Below are 26,009 nucleotides of genomic sequence, written 5' to 3' on the forward strand. Positions count from 1 at the left end.
TCTGGGAACTCAACAAACAATTTATTCTGTGCATGCTCTTAAAAAGGCTTTACAATTTCCAGGTATCACATGATCAGCTCGTTTCGCAGGTGACATCAGTTTAATTCCCCAATCATGTCTTTGCCTCACACACACGTTTACATTTACAAACGCACACTGACGCACACAACACCCAGCCTGATTGCCAGTATGAGATTGGTTCCGGTGTGGGTCCACTGACCTATTAAAAAAGCACGGTGTCACATCCTGATTGGCGTCAGGTGCGCGCCCCTCCCCTCCGTGGTCCTCCGGCGCGCACACCTCCATTCACTAATGTGCCTTCTGACTATAAAAGTCACCTGGTTAGCCTCAGTATTCGCCGGTGTATTCCCTTTCGTGTTTCTCCACTGCCGTATGCCAGGTTGGTCGCGCTTCCTTTATGCTGTCGTTTTGTGTTCCCCTGCGTGTCTCAGTAAAACCTTTTGAACTCATCTACTGCCTTCATCGAATACTTCGGATCCAGCTCCTTTTCGTCCGACGAGGTCGTTTTGTTTTTTGCCTCGTGCGGACGTGACAGAATACACCGGCCACTATGGTTCCTGCCGATGGAGGCAAGTTTATGTCCGCACTAGTTCATCAGGCGGAGCGTTTGAGCCAGCTGACACAAGATATCGCGGAGATCCGCGGTACGATGTCCATGCTGGTTCAACGCTTTGAAAGGGTTGAGACACGTGCCGCGACTTTTACGGGGCCCCCCACCCTCTCGGTAAGCAGTCGTGATCTCCCCTTACCACACCCAGCACGTTACGGAGGTGAACCCGGTCGCTGCGCCCAATTTCTTATGCAGTGCTCGTTGGTGTTCGACCAACAACCCTAAGGTGGCGTTTGTAACCAGCCTACTCACCGACCAGGCAGCTTCCTGGGTGTAGGCGGTCCGGGAGTCCCAACCTGAACTCTGTGCCTCTTAGCCGGACTTTGTGGCCGAGTTACGCCAGGTTTTTCATCACCCGGTCAAAGAGAGTGAAGCAGAGGGACTGCCCCTGGACTGTCAACAAGGGACTCGTTCAGCCGCCGAATATCGCCTTCCGAATCCCGGCCGCCCGGAGCGGGTACAACGATCGGGTGCTGAGGGGAGTGTTCCGCCGTGGACTCACCGCCGCCCTCAAGGACGAGTTGGCGACCCACGACCCTGGCACAACTCTCAACGAACTGATCGACGTCGTCCTCTGCCTCGCCAATCTCCGGGAGAGGAAGCGTGAGCAAGGCGGCCAGCGGGCAGGTGAACCCAGGATCCGGCGGCGTACGTCCTCACCCGGCATCAGCGAGCAGGCCCGGCGTCAGGAGGGGAGCCACAAGCCGAAGCAGATGGGGGGGCGAAAGCGATCGCGCTAACCCCGGAGGACGTCGTACTCAAGGTCCTGCGCCGAAGACCGCGTCGTCTGTGAGTCCCCTTTCCAAACGGCAGCCGCGGTCCCCGGCGGAGTCGACGAGGACAGCGCCCGTTACGCGGCTGGAGTTGGACGGCGAGTTAATTGGTCCGTCCAGTTCCCGTGCTCGCGTCTTTGTTGGGCTGTAGCATTGAGAAGTTGACGATACCTCAGGAGATTCTCGATTTGGATGGCCGTTTATTAGCCAGAGTTACTCAAGTTGCTCGAGCATTGTCGTTTCCTTCTCATGCCATCTCGTGCAGCGCCACTCGTTCTGGGCCTGCCCTGGCTCAGCACCCATGACCCTTCCATCTCATGGGAGGGCCCCACCATCCAAGGCTGGAGTACCCACTGCTACGCGCACTGTCTTCGGTCGGCCACAGCAGGGCGCATCCTCTCCTGCGGCGGCCCGCCAGAGGAGATTTGCCTAGAGGCCGTGCCGCGATGTTACCACGACCTGCGGGAGGCCTGCAGTAAAGACCGCGCGCAATCCCTGCCACCTCAACGACCGTATGACTGCGCCATAGACCTACAGCCCGGGACTCCACTACCGGACTCTCGACTATATCACGTCTCTCACCCGGAACAAGAAGCCCTGCGCACATACATTGGCACCTCCCTCGTGGCGGGACGTATCCGATTCTCGCGTTCTTTTTCATCGAGAAAAATGACAAGACCTTGCGTCCGTGTGTCGACTACCGGGGTCTGAACAACATCACCATCAGAAACAATTAGCCGCTCCCCCCTCATGGATTCGGCCTTCGCACCCCTCCAATCCACCACTATGTTGACCAAATTGGAGTTGCGTAGCGCCTACCATCTAGTTCGCATCAGAGAGAATGGAAAACTGCATTCAAAATGCCCCGAGGGCGTTTTGAATGCATGGTGATGCCGTTCGGACTGACCAACGCTCCCGCCGTATTCCAAGGCCTTATTAATGATGTCCTCAGGGACTTCCTCAATTGTTTTATTTGGACGACATTTTGATTTTTTCCAAATCCGCAGAAGAACATCGGCAACATGTTCGGCGGGTCCTGGCGCGGCTCCTGCAAAACCGACTCTACGTTAGGGCAGAGAAGTGCGAGTTCCATGCCCATTGCCTGTCTTTCCTAGGGTTCATCGTGGAGCAAGGGCAACTTCGGGCCGATCTCGACAAGACCAAAGCGGTGGTAGGTTGGCCAACCCCGAGACGCAGCGATTTTTGGGGTTTGCCAACTTTTTGCTTTATACGCGATTATAGTCAGAAGGCACTACCTCTAACCCGTCTCACTCCCACCAAGGTTCCGTTTAGGTGGACACCCGAAGCTGAGGGTGCGTTTAACCGCCTAGGACGCACCTTCACCAACCCCCCAGTATTACGCCATCCCGACCCGGACCACACGTTCTCGTAGGGCTGTACGCCTCAGAGTCCGGGGTGGGGGCTGTGTTATCGCAGCGCTCCCCAGTTGACCAGAAACTCCACCCTTGCGCCTTTTTCTGATTCTGATTCTGATTCTGATTTTTCTCCCATCGTCTCACTGAGCCCCGCGGAGGCCAACTACGAATCAGAATCAGAATCATCTTTATTGCCAAGTATGTAGAACACACAAGGAATTTGTTTCCGGTAGAACACGCTGCACTAGTATCGTTGTCAAAAAAAAAACTGCTTAGTGGCACTATACAGTTCCATTTTGGCTACTGTTGAAAGAGTTCAAAGTTCGACATGGGAAATCCGGAGCTGCTGGCAGTTATCTTGGCCCTGCCTGAGTGGAGACACTGGCTCGAGGGGGCAAAACATCCCTTCACGGTGTTCACCGACCACAGGAACCTGACGGCCATCCGGTCCGCCAAGAGACTGAATTCGCGCCAGGCTTGGTGCGCACTGTTCCGGACCCGTTTCAACTTCACCCTCACCTACTGGCCCAGATCTCAAAACGCCAAACTGGACGCAATGTCACGCATCAATGAGTCGGCAGAGAAGGAGGAGGTCGCTACCAGCATCCTGCCGGCGCAACACATCCTGGGCGCTCTGAGGTGGGAGGTGGAGAAGAAGGTTCAGGAGGCGTAAGGTGGTAACCAGGCACCGAAGGGGTGTCCGGTCGATCGACTATTCATCCCCCCCGCACTGCGCGCTGAGGTGCTGCACTGGGGACACGCCTCCAGGGTCGCCTGTCACCCTGGAGTCAACAGGACGATCCACCTTGTGGTACAGCGGTTCTGGTGGCCGGAGCTTAGGACGGACATGGCTGACTTTGTGAAGGCATGCCCGGCCTGCGCCTGTGGGAAGGTCTCTCACCAGCCCCCGGCGGGACATCTCCAGCCACTTCCAGTCCCCTAACGGCCTTGGTCCCACATCTCCCTGGATTTCGTCACGGGTCTACCCCCTTCCCGTGGCAGGACGGTCGTCCTCACGGTTCATGGACCGATTCTCCAAGTCGGTCTGCTTCATCCCATTAACCAGGTTGCCGTCCACCATTAAGACGGCCCAACTCCTGTTTAACCACGTCGTCCGTCTCCACGGGATCCCGGTGGACATCGTGTCGGACCGGGGACCGCAGTTTGTGTCCAAGGTATGGAAACGTTTCTGCAGGGACATAGGGGCATCAGCGAGCTTGTCGTCTGGTTACCACCCTCAGTCCAACGGCCAGACTGAGCTCAAGAACCAGGACTTAGAAGCGGCTCTACATTGTGTGTGTCTCCACCGTCCAGCATCATGGGCCCTCCACTTGCCGTGGGTGGAGTACGCGCATAACACCCTGGTCTCTTCAGCCACAGGGTGGTCTCCTTTCATTCTGCCTGTGGTTATCAGCCTCCGCTATTCCCAGGTGGAGGTCCCGTCCATTCAACATCACCTCAGACGGGCCCATCGGGTGTGGAAGGAGACATAGCGGATCATCGTCGCCGCCAGGCACTGGACTACCAGGTCGGGCCGGAGGTATCGCTGTCCATGAGGGATCTCCGGCTGGCTGGGACGTCGGCCAAATTGGGCCCGCGGTTCGCGGGTCCCTTCCCCATCGAGGCCATCCTCATCCCGGTCTCGGTCATGCTCCGGCTGCCCCCTACAATGAAAGTCCACCCGGTATTCCACGTTTCCCTCCTCAAGCATGTGGCAACCAGCCCCGTATTTCGTGTTTCTCCACTGCCGTATGCCAGGTCGGTCGCTCTCCCTTTGTGCTGTCGTTTTGTTTGGTGATCCCCTGCGTGTCTCAGTAAAACCTTTTGAACTCATCTACTGCCTCCATCGAGTACTTCGGATCCAGCTCCTTTATGTCCGACGAGGTTGTTTTGTTTTTTGCCTCGTGTGGACGCGACCCACGGCACTTTCACTGTTTCTCTTCTCTAGCCTTTCCACCATGAGTGAATTGTTCATGGTAACTAATGTGAACTCTTTTCCAGGGGTGACTTGATAGTTTGGTCGTTCGTGTAGTCTCTGTTGGCATATCTCCAAACTCGTTGTACAGCCTATGTATATACATGTCAATATCTCTCTCGGGAGGTCTGTCAAGCAGAGGAATAGTAGTTCAGAGAAGACTTTTGAATACCTCCTTATTATGTTTTGGTATTGTAGGGTTGATTTAGCGCAGGGGTGGGCAAACTTTTTGACTGGCGGGCCATAATGGGTTCTAAAATTTGACAGCGGGGCCGGCCTGGCCAGGAGCATTTGGAAGGAGTGTTTGGGCCGGATATACTAAAGCATTAAATGTAGTGTGTGCAAACCTCAGCACAGTAAGAACACTACAACCCAATTTATTAACTGTCTTTCAAACGTGAAAAATAGCCTTTAGCAGTTCATACATTTGTCTCCAGGAATATGCAGGATATGCAAGATTTGCAGATACCTGGAATATGGGGCCAGCAACTTTTCAGAGTTGTCTGCCCTGGTGTCCGCTAGCTTTTTGTCATGAGTTTCAGACACTGTTTTTACTATAATTTGGACAAGTTCGGTGGGCCGGATTAAAAAGCCCGCGGGCCGTAGTTTGCCCATGTCTGATTTAGAGGGACGGAAGAGTTTTAAAAGGATGAATACGAGGTTGGATGTGGATGATTATTATTTGAGTAAAGACGTAGTGTCGATGATGGAACGGATTCCCAGATTGCGGATGGAGACCGAACCGTCGAAATCGGGTCTGCTCATGAATGGTCTTTTATCAAATCGTCTCTATTTTCCATCTTTCGCTATTTCACCATTCTTTATGTGCTGTATTTGTTCCAAAATGATTCCTCCAACAAAAAAAAAAAACACTTTTGACCACAACAGACGTTTTTTGTACCGATATGTGCAGTTGTCCCCAGAAAAAAAAATAAAAAAAATACACTTCATGGTATTTCCTGATACTTTTCCAAAAAAAAGTATTTATACTATGGTGACCGTACTTCCACTTTGCAAATTTCCTCAAACGTGTTTGGCTTCCTGTGTTGTTATTGAGACATAAAATCCAAACAATTCTATGTAATCTTCATTTTATGCTGTCCATGTTGCCATCACATGAACATCCATTGATTTCCAACAACAAATCCTGCTTTTAACATACCCCATATAATAGTGAAGTGTAAAACTACTGCTACAATACTGCATGTGCCATTTACCGCATTATTAACACTAAATTGTGAAACAAATTATGAACAATACAGAGGTCATTAGTCCCAAGTTGAAATGATGATCAGACATTTTAAAACATCCATTCTCTTTCTATCAGCAATGTATACAGCGAGGCAGAGCCAAGTTGAAGGATAACTGTTCCTAGAGGATTTGAGTGTCCTTTGCTTACACTCTCCACGAGTAGGAATGAAGAGGTTGCTTGAAGAAAAAATAGTTGATCATCATACATGACAGCTTCATGTACACACAGAGAAGAAGCCACTGACACCATAAAGTGACCTTCAACCCAACAATTTCGACTTCCTGGTGTTTTCTATTGTTGTTGATCACAGTTAATTAAATTAGTGATGATTGTTGTTTTTTTTTAATGTTCTGCCAGGAATGTTGTTGAATTTCCCAATATTCCAAAGGGTAATAGATAATTTAGATTGAAACGGGCCGGTTCTCCCACCTGTCATTGATATAACTTGATCTCTGTGTCCACACAATCAAAAAACAAATTTCCCAGTTCATCGCCCGGTATCTCTCCACTCAACATGGCTGAAATTTCACTAAGACACTGCGATTCGAGGTCTCTCAGAATCCCAAAGATGGCTAAGCCCTTGTCCTGCCCAGAAGGGAGAAAGAAAAAAAGACATATACCACAAACATTAAAAATTGGACACAATAATATTACTATTCCCTCCCGTATTTTTTGGTTTGTTTGCAGGATTATGCAAACTTGCTAAATTGTTTCTGTAAATAATTAAAACGTTTTCCTTGAGTCATGACACAATAACACAATGGACGTTGCACTTACTGTGACTCAAGTACAGTGATACCTCAGTTTACGAACTTAATTGGTTCCCAGAAAGTGTGTGTAAGGTGAAGTGTGTCTTCCAAACATTAGTTTCCCATAGGAAACCATTAAAAATGAGAATAATCCGTTTCCAGATACCCATAAAACATAATTTTCTTCTCAATAAGCCTTAAAACTTCATAAAATATACATTATTTTATGTATAAAAAATAATTTCCGTGTTATTCCTATCGAATTGCACTAATAAATAATATTTACATCATTTTCCCCACCTTGTTTGTGACACATCGAAAAACCATGGTTGATACTTTTCCAGATAAATGAACTATCAGACGTAAAGGCCCGGGGGCCAAATCTGGCACACCAGATAATTTTATTCAGCCTGCCAAAGCAATTCAAACGGATGAAATTCCATGATGTTCGCCAAAGTGCAAACCAAAATTTCTAATTGTCCCATGTAGACCACAATAACAATCATTATTTTTTTCTTCTAAATTGAAAACTAGTTATTTATTAATTTGTTGTGCGTTCTATATGTCATATGTGGAGGGCATTAAACATTCTAATGGCTTCCCCAAATTCATAAAAGATGTGTGGGAGAGAGAGAGAGAGAGAGAGAGAGAGAGAGAGAGAGAGAGAGAGAGAGAGAGAGAGAGAGAAAGAGAGAGAAAGAGAGAGAGAGGGCGAAGGACGTTTTGCACCCATTAGAGTCTAATGGTCCGTCTAATGATTAGACGGTGCTGCACGAAAGGAAATGTCAACTCAACAGTCAGATTTTGACATAGTTTTCCTTTTTTGATGTCAAACACGAAAATAGAAGTTGCACAATAGTATATTCTGTGGTATTTTCAGAATTTTTACAAGGTCAAAAACATTTTATCAGAATCCAATACAACTATAATTTTCAGAGATGACCAATCTCTTCTTCATCACGTTTATGTTCCTTAGATGTTTTCATAGAATATATTGGCCTTAAAATTTTCAGAAATAAACACATTTTGTTTTTCTTCGGAATCAAACTCAGATTCAGAATCATCTTTATTGCCAATTATGTAGAACGCACAAGGAATTGCTCTCCGGTAGAACACGCTGCAACAGTATCATCATCAAAAAATTGCAAAGAGGCACTATACAGTTTTATTTTGGTTATTGTTTAGAGAGTTAATGGCTTGGGGGGAAAGCTGCTTAAAGGACACCCGACGTCACTTTTTTGTTTCCTAACTGACATCAGAAAAACATTTTATAGCAGCTAAAATACCCACAACACGCAGTATGATATTTTTATTCAAATGCAAAACACCAATAAAAATGACTTTGAGTGTCCAAAATCTGCAAAAAATTGAGCTGCGAATTGGGCATTTTCAGAAAGTCCCGCCCCCAGTTCGTGACATCACGCCAAGATGTCTTGCATTGCTGGAGAATCAAAACAATGGCTTCAGATTCGGAGAATATGCTTTCTTGTTACACATCCACTTATGAATAGGATTCAAATAGTTCTGATGAGCAAAGCATACATGTTTGCAATCGATTAAAGAATTTATTCCGTGTCATTTTGAGGCATCAGGGGTGGGAAATGTCGCACCCAAGGGAGGCAGAAAATGGCGACAAAGCCGTGTAGGGAATTAGTCAGCCCGTTTCCACAGGCTGATAAATTCCTACCATGGAGCTTGGTCGCCCTCTTCTGGCGGCTTTTTGGTGCAACACGAGGTTTTCAGACCAAACAAGTACAGCAAAATACATTGATGTAATGGAAGGACTGCTACAATGTGTCTTTTTTTCGGTCAGGGGCGTTCCAGACGGGACGTCACGGTAGGCATCGTCACTAACTCAAAAACAAGACTTCCTGAATAGTCAGCGCGAGTCTTAAAACGTAAAATATAGCTATATGCGGTGGAATCTTTGTAAAATACGCTCAGCAGAAGTCATTTGAAGCCATTTTACAAATTATGGACACAACTTGTCCGGAGACGTCGGTTGTCCTTTAAATGTCTGCTGGATTTGGTGCGCATGGATCGGTAGCGCCTGCCTGAGGGTAGTAGCTGAAAAAGGTGGTGGGCAGGGTGCGCAGGGTCCAGTAGGGTTTTCCGCACCCTTGTTTGGATTCTTGCAGTGTGCAAGTCGTCGAGAGCAGGTAGGGCGGTGCTAATGATGTTTTCCGCCGTCCTAACTGTCTGTTGAAGAAGGATTTTGTCCATTTTTGTAGCGGCCCCGAACCAAACCGTGATGGAAGAAGACAGGATCGATTCGATGACAGTCGTGTAGAAATGTCATCGCACCTCCTGCGGCAGGCCACGCTTCTTTAGCAGCCTGAGGTGGTACATCCTCTGTTGGGCCTTTCTCAGGATGGCGTTGGTGTTGACCTCCCACTTCATGTCCCGGGAGACTGCGATTCCCAGGAACTTGAACGTCTCGACGGTTGACACGAGGCAGTTGGATAGTGTGAGGGGTAGCTGTGGTGATGGATGTTTCCTGAAGTCCACCATCATCTCTACTGTATTAAGCGTGTTCAGCTCTAGGTTGTGACGGCTGCACCAGAGCTCCAGCTGCTCCACTTGTTGTCGGAACGCAGACTCGTCGCCGTCTTTGATGACACCGATGACCGTGGTGTCGTCTGAGAACTTTATGAATTTGACAGCCGGGTGCGTTGAGGTGCAGTCGTTTGTGTTGTGTGAGACAGTAAGCTCTGCAAGAACCAAAACAAGGGCACGGAAAATCCTACTGGACCCCCCGCACCCCTCCCACCACCTTTTCCAGCAACTCCCCTCAGACAGGCACTACCGATCCATGCGCCCCAAATCCAGCAGATATTTAAACAGCTTCTTCCCCCTAGCCATTAACTCTCTGAACAGCAACCCAAATATAACCGTATAGCGGATCGTTGCAATTTTGCACAAACCTGTGGAACAGCATCCCGTTATAATCATTGTAGCTCTAGCTATGTACATAGCTAAAGCTTTGTACTCATTTTACTCACTTGAACCACTGTTACTGACCTAGATACTCTCCAGCACCAGACACTTTAAGGCGCTCAAGGCGCATAATTTGTACTACAAATACAGCAAATGATCGCTTCAAAATGGTTCATTGATTTTCTGCACCAACTGTACAATTGTTATTGTATTTTGTTGTACCACTGATAACTTTAGCTCTGCTTGATACCGCATACCACATTATCTCACAGTTGCTCCTGAGTGGTACCACTACATTGAGGAATATCCTTCTACACTTATTTGTTTTTTTTTTTTTTTTTATGATGATGATACTAGAGCACCGTGTTCTACCGGAGACAAATTCCTTGGCCAATAAAAATGATTCTCATCCTGTGTAAAGATAGCAAAATATGCCAATGTTTCTAAATTTCTCATCATTATGCCAAAAAGGCGCCTGGTCACCATTTGAAGAAAATAAAGGCTTTTGGATGCGCCTCATACACCGGAAAATACGGTAATCAATTCTCACACAAAGCGAGCGAATTCAACCCACTTGCGTTCACACATCACTTATTCCGAAGTATATTTTTAAACCTGCCTGAGCAGGGTTAAGTTTGCTCCGGTGCTGTTTTAAGGGGCTACAGCGGCTACACCGGTTTGTATGTGTGAACGCTCTACAGGGGCAGCCCTGGTGCGACAAAGTCGCCACGTGAACCCCCCCATAGTGGGGGGGTTGCAGCCTATCCAAGCTGTCCTCAGGTAGTAGGTAAGAGACACCCTGAACCAGTCGACCGCCAATTGCAGGGCACACGGAGACGAACAACCATTCGCACTCACACCTCGGGTCAATTTGGTGTGTTCAATCAGCCTGTAATGCATGTTATTTTGGAATGTAGGACAAATCCGGAGTACCCAGGGAAAACCCGTGCAGGCATCTTGAGAACACACAAACTTGAACAATACGCCTCTATCTACCTACCCAGCGGTATCGTCCAATTTATTTGTAAAGTAAACCAATTTCTTTCTTTCATCTAGAACTGCTTCATGTCACAAAGAGGGTACAGCAAGTGCTGAAGAATGAATGACTCACTGTGTCCTTGTGTTGTCATATTATTTATTTAGTTTTTTGTTTTTTTTTTTGTTTTTTTAACTTCAAGATGGCGCCACGAGAGTGGTGGCCTTTCCAGCAGCTCCTGTATTTTGTTTTTCTACTTCTTTCTTGCCTTTCCTCTTCCTTACATAACTTTGCTGCTGTGTTACTTCCGGGTAGAGTGAACGCTGCAGCGAATGGCTGCCGCTGCTGACCCGCACACAAAAAAAAAGTTCTTATCCCAGTGACTGTAAAGTGTCAGTGAGAGTTTTGAAAGGCGCTTAGAAATTAAATGCATTATTATTATTATTATTATTATTAATGTTGTCTTCTATCTTTACACAGAGGCTCAGTCAGCGCTATTCTGTACTTTGCTTTTTCAATGACAAAACGTGCAATTGACCTACCGGGTCAGTCTTCATGGTGTTAAGTGCCTCCTGGTGAGCCTTGTACAGGTCATGTCTGCGATCCACTGGGAAGCACGGCCGCTTCTCATCAGGCCCAAAGTGCGGGGAGACCACCTGAAGCACGGGGGTGTAATCCTCAGAGAAGATATACGGTTTGAAGATGGACCTGGAAGGGCAAAGGAGAACGGGGGTAGGAACAATGACAAAAGTGGAGAGAGAAAGAAAACACATCAACTCACTAAAGCTGAAGCACGTTCAAAAGCCACTTTTTCATTACGTGTGTGTAAGCTCTCAGTCGTACAGGAGTGGTCCATTGATGAAAAGGTTTCTTCAAAAGAACAGCTAAATCCTTCACTAAACCGATATGGTGGGGTGAGCTTCAATTTGGATCGTTCGTACAACAGCCTGCTAAGGCAACATAGGATTAGTAATGCTGATGAGGTGATACCAGAGCAAATAGGGCAATCAGGCCAGTCGTTAGTCAGGACAATAGAAGCAATCAGTGGAGCCGCAGGGAGCTGTCCTCTGCTCCCCCATCCTGAGAGCAGGGACCTATCATAGCAGAGTCCGGCACCACCTGCCACGTCTGGACAGTAGACACATATATCTATCTATCTATCTATCTATCTCTCTCTCTCTCTCTCTCTCTATATATATATATATATATATATATATATATATATATATATATATATATATATATATATATATATATATATATATATATATATATATATATATAGGGCCGAAACTACCAGTAAGACTTTAGTTGGCTGAAGAAGCATCTTGGATAAGAAGCGAAACGTCCGACACCTTCAAAGAAGTGCAGATGACGACTGAAGAAATCTTTTCGTCCATTACAGCTCCATGACACTTTTTCAGGGCCTTGCGGTTACGGTGGGACTGCTTTTCAGAGCCTCCTCCGAGGTGCTTCGAACATGTAGGCTGAGCAGGGCCGTGACATCGCTGATAGGGTTAGGGTTGGCCAACATATATTGCCGTTATTTTGTGCTACGCCAAGGAAGTCGGCTATAAAGTACATGTGGAGGGTCTAAGTGAGTGAGGCAGTATTGGCCACTGCCAATTTATAAAAATACAGTATCCAGCACGCATAGTGCATTTTACAACAATACTTAACCATATTTATGATGGATTTCATATGTGTCAATGGATGAAATAGGGAAGAGTGTGGTAAAAATGTTGCCGCCGCCGCCACCTTGACCTTGTCATCGTCACGCTCTGGCATCGGAAGCTGCAGCCCGGTGAATTGGCAATGTGTTGGGGCGGCTTTGGAAACCGGGGTTAACGATAACAAATCTCAACCATTGGTCGCAAGTGGCCAATTTGGGACATCTCCACACCAAAATCAGTGGCCGAGACTCGCCAAATACCGGTAGTAAAATGTTATGGCAGGAACCCACGTGCCGCAACTGTGCAGCAGTGGCTTGAGTAGCTCTGTTGATTCAGTCCCAATTGCTTGGTACTTGTTAAACTCGAAAACCAACAACGCTATTTGAGATTTGATTGAGTTTTCTCTTCATTTTAAGAAAGGGACCAAATTCGTTTGTTGTAACTTTCCAAATCCCAATTGTAACACAAGACGGACTGACAAAATCAGATACAAATCAGAGAGACCAGAAAAATAAATCAGATCAATCTGTTTTTGTAATCATCAATCAAAAAATGGTTTGAACACATTAATAGGACACATTACATACAATACCAGTCAGAGAGCTGCTGTTTCTCATACATATTGTTCCTAACTTTACATGTTGACAATACCAAGAGACTCAAGGCTTTATTATGTTAAATAAACCCATTATTTCTTGCACTTCCGCCTTATCATATAAATTGCCAAAAACCTAGATCACCATTTTTTCCCCCGCCCATTCTGTTTGTTTTTTCTTTCTTTGTTGTTGTTTTCAATACGTTTAGAATATGCGTTTGGGGAATTTGGGACTTTTGTAGATGACAAACCGGGAGGGGTCTGGAGTAGCAGTGAAGAAGTGGATGCAGGGCAGGCTGGCATCTCTGGGGAGGAGAGACACCATACTCCCTGTGGTGCAAAACCCGCCAGAGTCCATGCAGATGCCACTAGGTTTGTCCCTCAGAATAGACATCATCACTTCTGCTGTAACAGAGCCTTAAAAAAACACAGGAAAGAAAACATGTTTATTAAAATCACTTCAAATGACTTCTACTGACCGCATTTTACAAAGATTCTACCGCATATAGCTATATTTTACGTTTTCAAAGTCAGCTTTATTGTCAAATATGCTAATATATGCATGACATACAGCACAGTTTTAAGACTCGGGCTGAATATTCATGAAGTCTTGTTTTCGAGTTGATGACGTCACGGAGGGAACGCCCCTGACCAAGAAAGCCACACACAATACATTTTGGGTTCTTTTTTTCGTCTGAAAACACCGTCTTCTTCTTCTTTTCCTTTCGGCTTTTCCCCTCAGGGGTCGCCACAGCGATTCAATGTTGTCCATCTATCCCGGTTTTGTGCATCCTCTTCTCGCACACCAGCTACCTTCATGTCCTCTTTGACCACATCCATAAACCTCCTCTTCGGTCTTCCTCTCGGTCTCCTGCCTGGCAGTTCAAGGCTCAGCATCCTTCTCCCGATATAGCCGCTCTCTCTCCTCAGGACATGTCCAAACCATCTCAGTCTGACTTTCTCTCCAAAGCCTCTAATATGAGTTGTCCCTCTAATGTACTCATTCCTGATCCTATCCAACCTGGTCACTCCCAAAGAAAACCTCAACATCTTCAGCTCTGCTTCCTGTCTTTTCTTCAGTGGCACTGTCTCCAGTCCAAACATCATGGCTGGTCTGACCCCGGTTTTATACACTTTTCCTTTCATCCTAGCTGAAACCCTTCTATCACACATCACACCTGACATTTTTCTCCAGCCGCTCCAGCCTGCCTGGACACGCTTCTTCACCTCTTGTCCACACTCTCCATTGCTCTGGACAGTTGACCCCAAGTACTTAAAATCCTCCACCTTCTTTATCTCTTCTCCCTGTAGCATCACTCTTGCACTTGGATCCCTCTCATTCACACACATGTATTCCGTCTTGCTGCGACTGATCTTCATTCCTTTCCTTTCCAGGGCATATCTCCACATCTCTAGTTTCTCCGCCACCTGTTCCCCGTTCTCGCTACAGATCACAATGTCATCTGCAAACATCATGGTCCAAGTAGATTCTCTTCTAGCATCGTCTGTCACCCTGTCCATCACCATAGCAAACAAGAAGGGGCTCAGAGCTGACCCCTGGTGGAGTCCCACCTCCACCTTGAATTCCTCCGTCACACCGACAGCACACCTCACAACTGTCTTACAGTCATGATACATGTCCTGCAACGCTCTGACATACTTTTCCGTCACTCCAGACTTCCTCATGCAATGCCACAGCTCTTCTCTGGGCAACCTGTCGTACGCTTTCTCCAGATCAACAAAGACACAATGCAATTCCTTCCGACCTTCTCTGTACTTCTCTATCAGCATTCTTAAAGCAAACACTGCATCTGTCGTACTCTTTTTTGGCATGAAGCCATACTGCTGCTCACAAATGTTCACTTCTGCTCTTAGTTTAGCTTCAACTACTCTTTCCCAGAGTTTCATTGTATGGCTCATCAACTTTATTCCTCTGTAATTAGTACAACTCTGCACATCTCCTTTGTTCTTAAAAATGGGCACGACTACACTTTGTCTCCATTCTTCAGGCATCTGTTCACCAACTAAGATCTTTTTGAATAACCCAGTCAGGAACACCACCGCCACCTCTCCTAGACACTTCCATACCTCATTTGGTAAATCATCAGGCCCGAGTGCCTTTCCCCCCTTCATCCTCTTCAGCGCCCTCCTCACTTCATCCTTGCTAATGCTTGCTACATCTTGGTCCACAACAGTCACGTCTTCTACTCTTTGTTCCTTCTCATTTTCCTCATTCATCAATTCTTCAAAGTACTCTTTCCATCTTGCCATCACACTACTGGCACCTGTTTATACATTGCCATCTCTATTCTTAATTACCCGAACCTGCTGCAGGTCCTTACCAGCTTTGTCTCTCTGTCTCGCCAGCCTGTAAAGATCAGTCTCACCTTCCTTGCTGTCCAGCCGAGCATACAAGTCATCATAGGCCTCTTGTTTGGCCTTTGCCACCTTTACTTTAACCGTGCGCCGCATCTCCTTGTACTGCAGTCTACTCTCATCCGTCCTCTCAGTGTCCCACGTCTTCTTTGCTAACCTCTTTCTCTGTATACACTCCTGCACCTCCCCATTCCACCACCAAGTCTCCTTATCTACCTTTCTTCCACTCGATACACCAAGTACTTTCCGACCTGTGTCTTTATGTTCGCTGTACTTTGCCAGTCATCTGGAAGGACCTCTTGCCCACCCAGTGCTTGTCTCACCTCCTTCCTAAATGTCATGCAACACTCTTCCTTTTTAGACTTCCACCATTTTGTCCTCACTTCAGCCTTTGGTTTCTTCATCTTCCTCACTGCCAGCGCCATCCTACACACCACCAACCTTTGCTGTCTGGCTACACTCTCACCGACCACTACTTTGCAGTCACTGATTTCCTTTAGATGGCGCCGTTGACACAAAATGTAGTCTACCTGTGTACTTCTGCCTCCACTCTTATAGGTCACCCTATGTTCCTGTCTCCTCTGAAAGAAAGTATTCACAATAGCCATTTCCATTCTCTTAGCAAAGTCAACCACCATCTGTCCTTCAGCGTTCCTCATCTGGAGTCCAAACCTGCCCATCACCTCCTCATCATCTTTGTTTCCTGCGCCAACATGTCCATTGAAGTCTCCACCAATTACAACGCCCTCACTTCTCGGGATGTTCTGTATGACTTCATCAAAGTCCAACCAAAATGTCTCCTTCTCCGCCAGCTCACATCCTACTTGTGGGGCATACCAACAAACAACATTGAACATCACGCCTTTAATTTCTAGCTTCAGACTCATCATTCTATCTGATACTCTTTTTACTGCTAAGACATTCCGAACAAACTCCTCTTTTAAGATAAGCCCAACTCCATTTCTCTTTCTGTCTTCACCATGATAGAACAACTTAAACCCTGACCCTAAGCTTCTAGCCTTGCTCCCTTTCCACCTGGTCTCCTGGACACACAGTATGTCTACCTTCCTTCTCTGCATCATGTCAACCAGCTCTCTACCTTTACCTGTCATTGTTCCTACATTCAAAGTTCCTACTCTTAGTTCTATACTCTTGGCGTTCCATTTCTCTCTTTGAATCCTATTCATAACTGGATGAGTAACAAGAAAGCATCTTTTCAGAATCTGAACTCTCTGAAGCCATTGTTTTGATTCAGGAGCGAGGCAGTTTGTGAAGGAGTATCCTGGCGTGACGTTGTTGCGTCACACGAGTGTATGATTTTGAAGTGTGCCTAAAATGGTGTCGGTTGTCCTTTAACAGTAGAACATGTGCATTAAAATGCTTAGAGAATGTCACTTTAAGTTTGTCTATCAGTTTGAATACATTTTGAATGCAACCAGCCCTCAACAAAACTAATGTTTTTTTTTTTTCTGGCTGCTTTGAAAACCTTCAACCCTCACCGTCATGCTGCTGCAGTAGCTCTGCGCCCCCCTTATAGCGCTTTTTGGCAAGCTCCATCCTGACGGGTTGCTTCTCAAGGCCGAACGCTTGTAAGAAGTTAAACTCTCCTATACCATCCCACCATCCCTGTGCCCGGGCCACGCTACGCAGCTCTGGATGCTCTGCCGAGATCTGGGTGCCAATGGTCAACTGGTTGGAGATGTTCATCATTCCCTCTGAAAAGGAACATTGGCTTTTACACATGGACAAAATGATTAGTACCCTTTCATTAAAGAATTAGACAACCCGGGAACCGTCGTTGAAATGGCCGACATGAGTTAAAAAAAGAAATCACGCGTCCTCCCAAAAATTGATAGATAGATAGATAGATAGATAGATAGATAGATAGATAGATAGATAGATAGATATAAATAATAATAATAATAATAATAATAATAATAATAATAATAATAATAATAATAATAAAAAGATAAAGGACTGAAAAAGCAATTAGGATTTGCTTAGGAATTTTGACAAAACAATTATTATAAGCGAGTGGAACCAGCCAGGACAGAAACGATGGTGCCCCTGACTAAACATTGCCTGCTTTTTCTTTTTGATTCCACATCTTGACATGATTAAGTGCTGCGTCTGTAAATAAAGAGCAAATATGATTTGACAACATTGTGTGTGTTTTTTTTTGGAAACGCGCGAGTACCGTTTTTTTTAACAGCATGACCAAATTGTAACTGTCAGCGTCTATGAATCGTTGCATATATTTTGCGGTTCTGCATTCACAAATTGGCTCTTTGTTTTTTTTCTGAATTTATGGGAAAGGGAAAACCAATCCTCTATTAAAATGTCAAATGCTGTCAAAAGCCTTTTTTTCGACAGATATGCATAGCATTGGTCAATATGATTCTGTGACATATTGTGACATCTACTGTACGTGCTTCAATAGCCTGAAAATGATTGAAAGGCAAAGGCCAACAAAAATGCATTTCAGTCATTGTGATGTCAACTAAATCAATCAATCAATCAATAAAGATTTACGTATCTGCCTGCTTTGGTACGACTAAAGGTCCAATCAATGCATTAAAAATGGCTTTGCAGCAAGAAATACTAATCACCTGAGATCTTCTGTGCCACCCACAGTCTTCCAGCTGTTTCCAGCACCCATGCTTCCTTTCGGTCCACCAGAAGGAAGGTATTATGGTAGCTCAAAGGTTCTGGATCTTCCCTGCTTTGGCCACCTTGTCCATGCTGCTCCAGCAGACCAGTGATGACTGTGAGTGCCGCCCATGCACTGTCACCGCGCTCCAGGCCCAATCTGAGGTACAAGAAATCATACGTTTCATTAACATGTTTGTCATCAACATAAAAAGAACACTGTTACAACTGGTTCAAGGTTACGAATGAATACATGATTCCGGCAAAAAAAACAAAAAAAAACCCCACCAGGGATTTTTGAACAATTGTTAGTGAGTCAAGCACATAAGACACTGGCTTGTGCCCCCTTGTGGCTACATTGTCAACTTCAGATTTAAAGTCTTTTATTTAAATAAATGTTCAAAGAATAACCAAAACACCATGTTTGTCTCATGATAAATACATTTTACATTATTAATGCATTATTAATACATTTTAGTAACTAAAAACTGCTCCTAATTAAGTCATGATAATTTCATAATAGTGAGCGAGTAGAAATGACAGATTTTTGGGTAAATAGAGTAGTCTTACATGTGTCACTGGTTCTAAAACCGTCCTTTTTTTCTGTACTACTTTCTGTGAAATTTTAAACTCTACCCACTACTCAAGGGACCACTACACCACTGGGTTTTCCGTTCCTCATGATTGGTAAAAGTCCAGCCAAACGATCGCAATGAAAATCAACTTGCCGGCTACATACGCAAAGTTACTGCTAGCTAGCCTGCACACGGCTCATTAGCTTCCACACTTGCTATGCAACATACTTCTCACAGAAGTACATTGATGCTAACGTTAACGCGGGGCTTGTTAAAATGTCACTCGACTGTTTCATCGACGGTATTGTTTCATTGCAAATTAGAATCAGAACCTTTTCTCTCCACAAAAGCAAATCCTCGGTGTATTCAAGCTGAAGCGTACTTTGTTTTTACTCGTGGGGCTCATTTAAAGGGGCGTTTACCTGTTTTGACTGACGGCCAGTATCATCCAATCAAAATTGCGCTTTCCGCCAACTGCAGCCCCAACAGAAAATGAACAGAAAAAAGCGAGAATATGTATTTAGATTTATCGGCGAGCCATATGCAATCATCAAAAGAGCCATATATGGCTCGCGAGCCATAGGTTCCCGACCCCTGCTGTAGATTATTACCAACATCGTAATCTAGAAATTTGCATGTTTTAGGTGGCAGGGTGGCCACTAGCAAAAAGCACATATGAGCACTTTGCTTTCAAAGTATCATTGAGGAAAATACCGCTAAGCGGAGTCGCTCTGGATGCAATGTAGTCATGCAATGCGTTCAGTCGCAGCTCACCTCACAAGATCCATTCCCAGCAAAGCATCTCCAGGAGTGACAGCCTCCCGAGTCCAAACTGCCTCGTTCCCGATACAAACTCCCTGATCGTTGGCTCCCATTTCAGCTCCCCACATCCAAGCTGGTTTACTCAAAATGACTGCATGTGAATGCTCCACCTGCGGAATCTGTATGTGCGTACACTACAGAATAGAAGGGACAACATAGTAGAAATGAATCGACGGAAAATGTGACAAAGACGATTGACCTGCTTTGAAATCTCCCACCATATTTGTATTTTCCCAGCAAATTCTCATCTTCAGGTGGCTGGCTATTGATATGAACTCATCCTCTGATTAGTTTGGTAGATGCGTACAGTATACAGTATGTCTTCTTTGTTACAGTACCAACAAGTCACCGCCATCACATAGTGCAATAGCCATCCGACTATTTTCTTCACCGCATCTTCTGAACAGAGTAACTAACGCTGGTCTTGGAGAATGTTATCATCACTGAATTCGGATGGAAGGCAGACTACATCCTCAACTGGCAGGATATTATCGCTGTCACTGTGCGGGACCCCTGGTTTCTCACAAATCAATCATGGGATGTATCCTACTACTCTTCCGGTGACAATCTGCTACATTTATTGCAAAACAATGAATGGTGTTGTAAAAGGTTAAAATGATCAGTTCAATCAATTATCAGAACATGCGAATGACCCATTTAGGTATATCGATTGTGTGCCGTTTACAACACAGGTGTCAAAGTCAAGGCTCGGGGCCAAATCGAGCCCGCCATATCATTTTATTCGGCCTGCAAAAGGAAATCAAGCACGTCCAGTGTCATGATGCTTGAGTTTCGAATTCAATATGGGCGGGCGAAGGGAGTGCGTTTCATTCGAGATTCTCAAACCAGCTCATTTGCTTGCGGGTGAGGACAGTTTGCCGGCCCAGGTGCCACGCCGTGGACGCCCTCGGAAACCTCCAGGTCTCACCCGGGTCACCTACCCGAATAAATTCACCTGCGCCACCGAATGAAGGACTGCGTAGTCGTTGCGGCAGGCTGGTCGAGCCACCTGCATAGTTTTCACCTTGACTTTACTTCTGGGTGTTCTGGGGGGCGGAGTGGCGGGCACTAGGACCATGCATCTCACCCAGCAGCTATACAGCAGGGAGCGTGTCTAAGTTCAAAATGTTTTATTGCATTTTCCATGTTTCCGCCAGCTAGAACCACTTGTAGCAGTTGGAACAAAGGTGTGCTCCAGTCAGTCGCGTGTGCTCCTTCCTCAACTGCTACAATGTGACTAAATAACTGTATTCTTTTTTCTTTTCTCTTTTTTTTAGCATTTTAGTAATAATAAGCTTGTGGTTAGAGTGGGCATTGTTTGCTGGAGATTTGCAGCAAATGTGACCGAGCACTTTCTTTAGTCTTCTGTTGTCAACGAAAAGCAAATTGAAATGATGCAGGGTGGGCCCTTGGAAAGTTGAACAATGAATTCTGCTCAAACATTCACAAGGTCTCTGACGTGAAAGTCAACCCGCAGTTCCAGATTGAGCAAAGTTTTCACGATGATTAACTCATGTGGAAACTTTGTTTTCGCTCCTGCAGTCTGTGTCGTTTAAAATCCATGTGGCAATACAAATTAGGAAATAAAGTCAAGATATTGATTAGACTGCTGCCTCATTTAACTATTACATTGCACAATTAAAAATACAGACACAGAAATAGAGCAAGCAAATTATATTACAACATTAAACTGTGTGGCATGTGGCAAATAAGTAGCTACTGTCGGCGCTCGGCGCCACGAAAATGCATCTTCCCTTCGACTAATGTGCTATTACCTCAAGCATGGTGCCGGGAGGGTGAGATTTTGAGAGGTAATGGACTACCTCCTGCACCTCATCCCGGGGACGGTCAGAGTTCTTCCCAAAAATAACGTGGTTATCAAGAGAGCCAGGTGGCAATGAAACAAAACAGTCACATGACATTGGCTCTCCTGCCATCCTAAAAGAAAAAAGACAAATCAGAATACAGTGATACCTCGGTTTACGAACACTTTAGCAAACAGTTTTTTTGCCTTAAGAACGTTAAATTCGCGAGAATATAATCTTGATATACAAACTATTTTTCGGGAAACACGCAGAACGTCACAATGAGTGATGTGTCGTTCGCAAAAAGGCAGAGTGTAGACTGCAAGGTTAAAATATCCCATTAATCAGGCTCCACAAATAACCCAGACAAGCCATCTGTACAATTTGAAGGGAACATACAAGCAAGGGAACCAGCTATGAATGAAGTTTCTAGTGTGTCTGCCTGCATCGGTTGCTGTTGCAATATCACAACTTCTAAAATGTACAACCCAGTACGCCTTGAGACATTATTATACACTACTGTTTATTTCTTTAATTACAATACCATAACTCATTCATTATACATAAAATAAGGAAATATTGTGTGTAGTTTTAAGACTTATTTAGTTGAGCATTAGGTTTTATGGGACGTGGGAACGGATTATTGTCATTTTAATGGTTTCCTATGGGAAATTAATGTTTGGAATACACACTTGTCGCCTTACACACACTTTCTGGGAACCAATTAAGTTTGTAAACAAAGGTATCACTGTACATTTGTTTTTATCTTCACCTCACCCAGTGCTCTGTAAATGACTCAACAATATGGCCTTCTGCCCACATACATTCATATACGTAACGGATGTAGGGCATATTTACTGTTGTCGATCTATCAAGTACCTTTCCTTTCTATGTACACACTCACACAAATATTGTGGCACCACTAAAGTAGTTCTGGAATGTGATGCGAGATGTTATTAAGGGTTGCTGTTTAAATGGCGTACTGATTGAAAGGTACCGTAAAAAGCATGCCTTGAATAAAATCATATTGTGTGCTGCTACGTTCTCATTGGGGTGAAATGCTCACATTTCAGAGCCGACAGAATCGCCTCCAATGAGTTTGCCGCCGCGATTGTACATTCTGCAAATGTCAAATGATACAAATGCGGATGTGCTTGACGACAGCAATCCAGCGTGTGTGCAATCGACGAGGAAAAAAGATCAACGCAAAGACATTTGAGTCCGAGAAGAGCTAAACATCGACCACTTCGTCAATCGGGATTGGATTGAGAGACCGTTTTGTGCAGAGTATTTATTGGCCCGTAATCCGCACAAATCCCGGTGCTACCGAACAAGTCGCCGATTTTATTTTGTATTGGTGTCAACGTCAGAGTCGAATTCCGGAATTCAAATTATGCAAATGTGAGACGGCAGTCGGTGTTTCTTAAACAATATTAAGCCTGTATATACTAGTAGTCGATTTAGCAGAAAGGTCATGCACGTGTCGTCTAAACCCTTTTTGAGTGCAGGAGACTTTATCATGCCACTCTGAGATCCGTGTAAACGCGCGCAAAAAACCCGTTACTGTTGCAAAATAAAAGCATTTGCGTATTTACCAGTCGGACATTGTGAGCGCTGTCGGCGGGATGGGAGAGGACAGGTCGGAGGCTTGGGAGTCACGTGACCAAGGAATCCTAAAGTGGACACTGCACACTGAATAGGGAAGAACACACGGGTACTTTCAACAAAGTACCTGTCTGTTCTTCCCTATGCGACAGTCTGGAATGATGCACAGAAAATGTCCAATTCTTTGACATCTTTCATTTCCCCCCTCTACAGGTGATCATTTTCATTTCTATCAAACAAAATGAGCCCACACGAGCAACAACAGACTGTGATCACCGCACTTCGGGAACTGATCACCCTATAGAGGGGGGAAATGAAAGATGTCCAAGAATTGGACATTTTCTGTGCATCATTCCAGACAGTTGAATAGGGAAGAACACACAGGTACTTCCGTAAGGTCACAGTCTGTTGTTGCTCGTGCGGGCTCAGCAGCGTTGCGTTGGGCGCCATTGGCTCATTTTGTTTGCCAAATTTGTCGACGCTCGATTACCTTCTACGGCAAGCCCTTTGAGCATTTTCAGGTGATATTGTGCGCGGATGGATATTTTCTCATTGCGTCATTCACAATTTTAGTCATGGGAGTCATTCCAGAATTGAAGCGCATTCGATCTGTGATAAGAACATGTTTTATAATTGCAGGGTAGATATCAACATAATCCGTCCGATTTTAAATGTATTGTATCTATTAAGTTAGGTTCAACTTCAAAACGTAGTAGTAAAAGCAATAATTTAAAAAATATTCTCCTGTAGCAGTTGAGGAAGGAGCACACGACCATATAAGAATCCCATGATTTTATTGGAATTTTTTACATCGAGACAGAGGCAGAAGAGAAAAACACCATGAGGTGGTGCCCAAGAGCATTATAGTGCTTTATTTTTCGATACAGTACGTATCTTCCAACATACTACTGTACATATTTTAACGTCTTGATTGTTTTAAGATAAAAATCGGGTGTAAATGTCAACATTGACACGTACTTTTACTTTATTACTGAGACCTGTAAATTGGCTGAAGTGTGAAGCGGGAGTTTGTCAGCATGAAAAAATATTCAAGAATAATTAGCCAATTGTTTTATCCCGCGCGGGTCGCGGGGAGTACTGGAGCGTGTATCCCAGCTGTTTTTGGGCTGCCGGTGGCGAAAACGCCCTGAATTGGTTGCCAGCCGTTCGCAGGGCACACGCGGACTAACAACCATTTGTATTCACAATCAGAACAAAGGACACATTTAGAATGTTTCATTAACCTGTCACGCAAATGTTTGAAATGTGGGAGGAAACAATAAATGTGGAAAAAACCTACACAGGCACAAGCCAACTCCACACAGGGAGGTTGAACTTGAATCCAACCCGACACTTCAACACTGTAAGGTCAACGTGCCGATCACCGGGCCACCACCACCACCACCATGCAGGGCTCCCTCAAGAATATAAAAATAAATCTGACAAAATACTGCGAGCTTGTGCACGTGTGCTTCAAGTTCCACGAAATCTGTGTTAAAAATAGAAGCGATTGTGTTCTAGCAGTGAATTCCTATCTCAAATTGACACTACCTGTCCAACTACATTGCAACATGCTTTGTATGTCAATGCTTTTGTCTAAGACAGAATGGTGTTGTGGCAATAACATGCACATTGACATTTAAAAAATTAACAAAGGTGACTCATGTTTCATTTGTGACGCTTTTCGGAGGTTCCGTCAAATTTATCATTGCAGCTCAAAAACGGCCACGTGCACAACAGACACTCTTTTTGTTTTGATATTGTTCTGGAGTTCTTTTGGATGAAGTCACAGCCTCGTGGAACCGTTGGAATACTGGAGGCGCCCCCAAATAAATTCTTGAGAGGTTTTTGAGGAGACAACGTGTTACCTGAAAGGCACTCATCCTCTAACACACCCCTCTTGGCCTTTCATCTCTGACGTGTGCTGACAGACGCTGCGCATCCTGTCTGTCCTTACACACAAACGGTAAAGACACCACGGGAAATAAACACCCTCTCGAGCCAACGCTGAACACACATGACATGACTAATACACTCTCTCTCAACAACAAGAAATATTCATTTCTTTATTTGACATTTACTTATCATGCAAAGACCAGTGAGAACAAATTCTCTTTTATGATACTGACCTGGCTGTAGACAGGCTAAATAATAGCAAACGCAACCAGAGACTTATCAATAGACACAACAAACTGCACATCGTGATGACCACAAACTGTATTCAAAGGAAAACATATACCACATCCTAAAACAAAACAAAGCAATTATCAAAATGCAGCATCATGGAGTACAAGGATCATCTCAATAATATAATTATATAAAATGGCAGCGGATTTTTTTCTTCCCTATTCACAATACAGCACCGAGTTCCTCTCACCCGAGCCCAACATTCGCAGCTGTACCATGCCTGACAACCTAGCAACACCAACCGTCACTGCCAAAAATACAATACGCAATGAACACCAAACAAGAAAATGTGGAAAACAAAAAGTGAATTAAGCACTCATCTTTGAAATCCTGGAGGAACACTGCAAATATACGACTCTACATTTTTTTAATCACGAGAGTAAATACATTGAACAGTCTATATCTCTCTGGAAAACAAATACGTATATAGCAACTAGAATGGCAATATTCTCCGTAAATTTTGTATACACTTTCATTGCTTTGCGGATGACACCCATGCAGCTCTATTTCTCCAGCAAACCCGAAGCCACTCTTCCACCCTTTCGCTCTGCCTCTCTGAAATGAAATCGTGGTTTAGCCATAACTTCCTCCAATTTAACAGCGAAAAAAACGCAATTCTCCTCGTTGGGACCAAATCCACCTTCACTCATTCCTCCCGGCTAACGACTACAGTCGTTGTGTTTTGACTTCCGCGTATCCCGAGTCGCGCCTCCAGTCGGGCTGAAGCGATAGCAAATCATGCCGGATGCCGACTACAGGCGGGCCGTGGATAGTTAACCCTTTACGGACGATTGGGCTTCGAGATCGAGAAAATGAAAGGTCGCAGTTCAAGTGCCGATTGAAACTGATGCGGCACAATTATTGGATTGGATTGGATTGGATATGCCTTTATTAGTCTCACAGTGGAGAAATTTACATTTCACAGCAGCAAAGTGATGAAAGGAATGAGAGTAGAAAAACAAAATACATGAGCTGCTGGAAAGGCAGCCACTCTCGCGGCGCCATCTTGAAGTCAATTATGTGTCCCTTTAAAACAGATTAGATGCAGCTTTG

General features: G+C 45.0%; 1 protein-coding gene across 1 annotated transcript in view; it reads right to left on the reverse strand.

Annotated features, from left to right (window-relative positions):
• scrn2 (secernin 2) overlaps window positions 1-26,009 on the reverse strand; it is a 31,029-nt gene continuing 5,020 nt past the window's right edge. Inside the window, exons 2-9 of the mRNA XM_089005553.1 lie at window positions 22,760-22,856; window positions 21,135-21,297; window positions 19,312-19,493; window positions 17,923-18,122; window positions 16,813-17,028; window positions 13,189-13,354; window positions 11,212-11,377; window positions 1-6,592 (exon numbers count right to left, since the gene is read on the reverse strand). Of these exons, the coding sequence (XP_088861679.1) occupies window positions 6,440-6,592; window positions 11,212-11,377; window positions 13,189-13,354; window positions 16,813-17,028; window positions 17,923-18,122; window positions 19,312-19,493; window positions 21,135-21,297; window positions 22,760-22,770 (1,257 nt within the window). The 5' untranslated portion in view covers window positions 22,771-22,856 and the 3' untranslated portion in view covers window positions 1-6,439. The remainder of the gene's footprint in view (window positions 6,593-11,211; window positions 11,378-13,188; window positions 13,355-16,812; window positions 17,029-17,922; window positions 18,123-19,311; window positions 19,494-21,134; window positions 21,298-22,759; window positions 22,857-26,009) is intronic.

This window comes from Hippocampus bargibanti, linkage group LG10 (assembly GCF_051943395.1).
Source record: "Hippocampus bargibanti isolate YZ-2025 linkage group LG10, ASM5194339v1, whole genome shotgun sequence".
NCBI classification, from domain to species: Eukaryota; Metazoa; Chordata; class Actinopteri; order Syngnathiformes; family Syngnathidae; genus Hippocampus; species Hippocampus bargibanti.